Below are 7068 nucleotides of genomic sequence, written 5' to 3' on the forward strand. Positions count from 1 at the left end.
GTCATGGCTGTCGCCGGCCAACGAGTTGGTGTTATTTCAATGTATGCTTCAGACACGGGTCACGACGAGGCGTTCCCCATAGCGACCCCTAGAGGACGCAGTTCGAAGTGCCACGAAAGGGAACGTCTCGGGTTACTTATGTAACCATGGTTCCCTGAGGGGAACGAGACACTGCGTCCTCTAGCTTTTGTGCCATGCTGCGGACACAAGCTTCAAGACGAAGAAGTGAATGATGTGCGCCACCGGCGCCTATTTTGTACTAGTCGGAACGGTAGTGACGTCATGGCTGTCGCCGGCCAAACAAGTTGGTGTTTTTTCAATGTAGGCTTCAGACACGGGTCACGACGAGGCGTTCCCCATAGCGACCCCTAGAGGACGCAGTGTCTCGTTCCCCTCAGGGAACCATGGTTACATAAGTAACCCGAGACGTTTCCGTGGCAGGAGGAAAAAACAAAAAAACAAAACAAATACAAGAAGAAAAGTCAGAATTGCGAAATATAAACTTTAACTAAAATATAAATTAAATATAAACTAAAAATTGTGAGATAAAAAAAACTTACAATCACCTTTTTTTAAATTCTGTGGTAGAAAAAAAAATAAAAAATAATAAAAAAGAATTGCAAGATGTAAACTCAGAATTCTGAGGGAAAAAAAGCAAGATATATAACAGAATTGTGAGAAAAAAAAATCTGAATTCTGAATTTATATGATGCAATCTGACTTTTTTTCTTCATCAGAATTATAAATTTATATCTCAAAATTAAAAAAAGTCAGAATTTTGAGAACAAAAGAAAAAAAAAGGTGCAATTACCTTCACGGAAACAGGCATATACGATTCAAGCAAAATTGTTATTCTTACCGGCATCATTTGTTTAATAGCATTCTGATGTCAAACTCTGTCTATGTAGACACGTTGACATAAAGACAGCTCACTAGGATTCAGAACAGAGCTCTTATCTGACCACAGACTGGGCATCAGAAGCAGGACTGTAATGATTAGACATACTCCGTAAGAGGACTGCCAGAATCCTGTCACTGCGTATCGATTTTGAGATGTCTCTTTTGCTACTGTGTTATTTGGGCTTATGAAACAAAGGTGGGGCTACTCTGCCTGTCAATCGGCTGTCAGATTTAGTGGCAGGACTCTGATTGCCAGGACCTGGAGCAGATGCACAGTGGGTAGCCCACGATAGCAGACTGACCACAGAAGTTGGTTTGAGGAGGTCATACAGTGACCGCCCCCCAAAACAAGCCTGCGATCTGTCAGCCAGTCTAAATAAAACTCAAAACTAAACTTCAAACAGAATTCTAGACTTTTATGATGTGCAAGCCAACTTTCAACATTTGTGAGAAATGTGTTGATCAGGCAAACAAGTTCAGCATTCTAATGAAATACCACTTATTGACTGTCATGAATTTAAAACAAAATTAAATTAAATTAAAAGATATTGCCCATTTCTTTTTAATTCTTGCCAGTGTTTAACCATTCAGCACTCGCGCGCTCTCCTTCGCTTCAAGTGCGCTCATGCACACTTGAAGCGTACACACATAAGGCCAGGTTCACACATACTCCATTTGCAGTGCGTATGTGGTGCATTTTTTTTTATTCCGCGCTCATATTAACGGATTAAAGCGTTCACATTGCACACGGTTGCAGTCCGGCAGAGATTGTTTCCGCACCGAGTCTATTTTTCCTGTGCTGCATGCGCTGAATTAAAGTGACAGCACATTGTTTGCGGTAAGCGAAAATGTAGTAATTACACCATAAATGCATATAATTGAAGTATGTGTTTCACAGTCAACACATATGGCTTGTTGGCTAGTTTTAAAGGAAAAGAGATTTAAAAAAAAGGCAATAATAGATGGCACTCGTGGACGTAGGAAAACAGTTCTTTATGAACCGCAGGATTGCTTGTAATAAAGATTTAAATGCAAAAGAAAAGGCAGTAGAGCTGACTGTTTCTGTCAGTGGTAAGTTTTAATTTAGAATGTTTGTGATGACGTAAGGAAAGTAGTTTAAATGTTTTGCCACTTGCTTTAGCAACTGTTTTGTGCTGTGTGTAAGCTATCTTGCAACAATTGAACTAATGTAAAAACAAAAATGCACTGCATGATCAAACATTTAGGTGAGATAAATATATATTTTGAAAAATCTAAAAAAAAAAATGCTCCCCTCCACCCCTCAAAAAAAAACTAAAAAACTCTCTCACAAGAGTCACAAGAGGGAGGGAAATTCCCCCCATTTTTAAAAATGAAATTCAGGCCCTGAATAAATGTCTAAAAATCCTGATTGGAGTATATTAATATAAATAATTCTACATGATAAAAATAAGGCTTTAAAAAGATCAGTATCGGTAGAATAATGTCCTCTCAACAAGACATAAAGGGAGAACTGATCTACTGTTCTCACTAGAGGCTTCCTGTTCTCTTTCCCTCTCTGCTGATTGTTATGAATGCAGCCATAGAAAGTCTAAAAGTGACTCTCATCTCAACCTATTAGCTGCCAGGATTTATCTTCCACAATTGATCCACAGCTTCATGGAGAGAAAAAAAACCACAGTGGTGAGCGTATATTTTGAATAGATTTAATGCTTAAGAGAGTTCAGAGACAAAACAGGTTTTACAATTTTGTCTGTGGGCGGAGGCAATTTTGAAAAGTGTAGTTTGTGAACTTTAAAAACAGCTCAAAAGTACATTTCTGGTGAAGAAACACCGCACACCTGCCTCCTTAACACACCTGAAATCCCCTGGAGCTCATTGTGTAAAACATCTGTCATATATATGAGATCAACTGCGACGAAGCACAGACTCGTGGGAGTCGTGCAGAGGTGTCACACATGGTGTCGACGCAGCAGTGACAGTGAAAGTGAGCGCAGTTTGTCAACATCCAGTGTTTCTCTCTGAAGAAATCAGAATAAACAGCTACATTCAGACATCTTTCATGTAACATTTCAATTACAATGTCAACTCGACTATCAAATGCGCTCTGGAACACATGCAAACATGCATTTAATGATGGCTTTGCTCTGTTCCAGCTGAGGGGTTTTCTACTGGCCTTGTCGGACACAGCCGATGTTGGTGGATAAGTGTGTATAACCTCAATTAAAGCATGCTCTAAGTGTCTGACAACAGCTAATATTCCTCTTCCAGCAGCGGGCCGAATTGATGTTCCTTCATTCGTCACCCCACAGAAAAAGCAATCATGCTGTTGTCTCGCTCTGCTTAGGAGCTGGAAAGCACTGCCTCCAGTTGCTCATTAGCATGCACCGCTAACACCCCTTGTCCTCAAGATACCGTAGCATCTTCCCTGCATTCATCCAACCTCCCGTCTCCTAACAACATTAAAACCCCTGCTTTAATATGCCGAGGAATCTGCTCTAATATACTTGCTCTAAAGGTGTCTTGAGGATAGTTAAACATTAAAACACACCACAGTTATTGTTTGTCCCCTCAGATTTGCCCCCTCATGTTTGTTTGCTTGTCTGTAGAGCTCGGTTTGAACAGAAAGCCTCCGTTCTGTCGGCCCTCCTGTTAGAGGTTTGACTCACAAAGCTTTAAGAAAACAGCCAGCTGTGTTACGAGATCTGACAGTCTTTGAAACGTTCAAATGGGTATTTTTGAAATATCTGCGGTACATTTTGTAAATTCCCCATTCGTATTATATGGAAAATTGATTTGCAGACACTAAAAAAGACCTGAGCTGATTGACACGTTGAAGCAGCAGTGTAAAGATATATTGTGGTGGAATAGCTTCCCTCTCATGTACGTTTAAGCTACAAATGTTTGCTTAGAGGTTTAAATCCAGCGCTAACATACTGTAAACTTGCTGTAGCCCATCAAATAGATACTTCTAAATGCCAGAAATCCTAAAAGATGAATAGGAAGTATTTCAAAACAGAATAGGAAGCATTAGGTATCACAAACCTAAACCTAAAGAGATTTGCAGTACACCAGTGACTAAAAACATCATACAAATGTAACAAACAACATACTGTTGCCCAGTCTGCCATTACTTTATCCATAGCATTCAACAATAAAAAAAGAGGCACTCAAAGAAAGCATGTACCTCTCTATCGAGCTGGTGGGGTGATATCACGGTGACAATGTCACCTCTTTCCGGGTCGATGTAGAACATATTGGGTGAAGGTTTATCCGGCAGCTGTCTCACGATGATGTAGCGCAATACAGCGTTGTCCGTGTTGGGATCGTCTGCGTCATAAGCCGTCATGGTCATCACTGTAGTGCCTGCCAAAAACAGTTGAAAAAGCAATGAGTTATAATGGAGACAAATGGGCAGGATGCTGCTCGGTTTGGTGCCAACTATATCCTTAAGGTTTTATCTTGTTTTGCCATTTTTCATTAAACCGCACTACCGAACGGAACTGTAATCGATCGAACTCGGCGAGCCAAGCAAGAGAAGACGACACACTTTGAATGGGGCTTCAGGGCAGAAATTACAAAAGAGCAAGCCTACTTCTGAGCTACGATTCTCCCAGCACATCCCAGTTTTATATTGTACTGCATAAGGATGCCATTCTTGGCAGATGAACTGTAATCCTAGTCCATTCTTGACATATCAGCTCAGACGTGGCCTCCGGAATGAACAGCGGCTCGACGGTATCCAGAGAGAGGCTGATATCTCAGTTTAAGTGATGCCATTCATCTATTTCATTTTCCTTCTGTCTCATCTAAATGTGTTCAGCTGCAAAAGCGGGCCGCAAACGGAGCTGAAGCCTCTCAAAGTCACAGTGACCAGACAGTGACACGAGGCTAAGTCATATCTATCTCCTGAAGTTAATGGCCTCTATCGCTGACGTTAACCTCCGATCACCCTTTACGAGAGCTCTCACACTGTACGGCATAAATTCAGCAGGCAGACAAAAAAAATAATAATAATAAATCGGGGGGAAATATGTAGACACCCTCAAATAGGAATATTAGCATCTTAGAGCAAATGAGCAACAGGCAATTATAAGTAATTAATGGAGAAGTGAGTATCTGCACAGGGAGAGAGACGGTATTAGGCAGCAGTTAAGCAGTACACCTCTAATGATTAATTACACATGCTGAAGCGCATAGCAGGCTCTCTCGTGACACCGCTAGTCAGAGCGAGTGGTTCCACTTCACTGTTCGGTTACACCAAGTTATACGACCTCCGTGTTCGCAGAAACACACACTGACACACATTTGAGTGTGCACAGAGCATGACCACACACACACATGCAACCTCTTTCTCTCATTCAAATACGGAAAGACAAGCACCCAGTAAAGAGCACTCATACTGCGGTTTACGAAGGGCAACTTTGCATTGAAATTAAGTTTGAAAACCCTGATCATTTTATTATGGGACATTTATGACATTTATGTTACAAAAAGATTCTATTTCAGATTATGTTCTTTTGAACTTTCCATTTATCAAATAATCCTAAAATTTTTTTTAAAAAGATCACAATTTCCACAGTAATATACAACACTGATTAAAAATGTTTCTTGAGCACCAAATCAGCTTTAGAATGATTTCTGACGGATCATGTGACAATGAAGACTGGAGTCTTCAGCTTTGTCAGCACAGGAAAAAAAATTAAATTGTAATAATATTTCACAATATTACAGTTTTTTGATCAGTTAAATGCCACTGGGTGAGCATTGCCACCAGGTGAGAAAGAGATTTCTTTCAAAAATATAAAAAAATATTTACGACCCCAAACTTTTGAATGGTACATTAATATTTACAGAGATTCTTAATATTTACAGTATTCTTAATTGCCTCTAAAGAGAGGGCAGGGGACACAACTAATTGCATATTTTTATCACTTAAAAAAAAAAAAGACATATCTTATAAATATATTTTAGTGAATAAACATCTACAATAAATGAACACGAAATAGCTCCAGAGACGAATGAATTGATGAATAAATGAATGAATGAATAACACTTTTGTCTCAAGTAAATAATTTCATATAATAATTGCATGTACCTGTATTTTTCCTTCAGAAACTTCTAAACACCAGGAAAAAATACATTTGCTTCAAAAAGATGAAGAGTTTATTTTATGTCTTTTCATTAGAGCTCAGTTAAATCAATGACTGTCAAAATGAAGTACTGTAGCACTGCGCACCAAAGAAAACAACTTTAGCACTACTCCTTTTCTAAGACATTTAAGTTAAATTTGTTTTACTTGTCAGTGAAAACTAGTAATGTCCAAACAGGGATTTTGAAAAACTTATTTTGTTTACGTATAAAATACATTCATAATCAAGAAATTTTACAACCGAACAGATATTTGTGAAAGAATAGCACAATCAACTTAATCACCACTAAAACCGCTTGATTCTGAATCACCGTTCAATCCGGTTCCTGTAGCTCTATTAACCTGTTCTCCTCCTGCACCCTCATAAAGATCAAAAAAGCCTTGAGGTATTTAGCGCTCATCAATATGAACCATGACAAAAGCCATCAGCTCCCATCAGCACACACATAAATCAACAAGCGGATCTAATTGGCTGATGGGAAGGGCCAGAAAGTGAATGCAAATCACTGCTACGCAATTATGAGGCAATTATGTCAAAGCTGAGCCCAATTCAGGAGCTATTGTCTTCCTTTATGAAGTCCATACTCTCCCCAGCGCCAAGCCGGAATCAATGTTAACTACATTGGAAGGTTTAATGGGAGGACCTGAAATGGCAAGACTTGAATCTGCGGGTCTCCATTACTGTATTATCAACTCTATTCATCTAATTGGGACTATGGGATCAGTCAGAGTAAGGACTTTTTCTTTCTGGCTTTTTCTTTCTCCCTTTTAATTCCACCATCTTGTCACACTGAACAAGAGGCGGAACACTGAAATGAATAATGTCTCATAAAATGCCTGACTTGAGCGGTTAATTTGATATCAGGCTCGGTGTCTAACTCTGCATTAACTAAGGCTGAAAACATTCATTGGCATGCTGAAATCAACCACAGTATGATAGGCAGGTAGAAGATGCGAAAAAATTCAAATATTAAAAAATTATATGTATGTGTATATATATATACATATACACACACACACACAAATACATAATGAAT

General features: G+C 39.2%; 1 protein-coding gene across 1 annotated transcript in view; it reads right to left on the reverse strand.

Annotated features, from left to right (window-relative positions):
* Positions 1-7068, reverse strand: part of LOC107738387 (cadherin-13-like) — a 363553-nt gene that overhangs the window by 106813 nt on the left and 249672 nt on the right. Inside the window, exon 8 of the mRNA XM_016550141.1 lies at positions 4067-4245. Within this exon, the coding sequence (XP_016405627.1) occupies positions 4067-4245 (179 nt within the window). The remainder of the gene's footprint in view (positions 1-4066; positions 4246-7068) is intronic.

This window comes from Sinocyclocheilus rhinocerous, unplaced genomic scaffold (genome assembly GCF_001515625.1).
Source record: "Sinocyclocheilus rhinocerous isolate Xijiao unplaced genomic scaffold, SAMN03320098_v1.1 scaffold975, whole genome shotgun sequence".
Lineage (NCBI taxonomy): Eukaryota > Metazoa > Chordata > Actinopteri > Cypriniformes > Cyprinidae > Sinocyclocheilus > Sinocyclocheilus rhinocerous.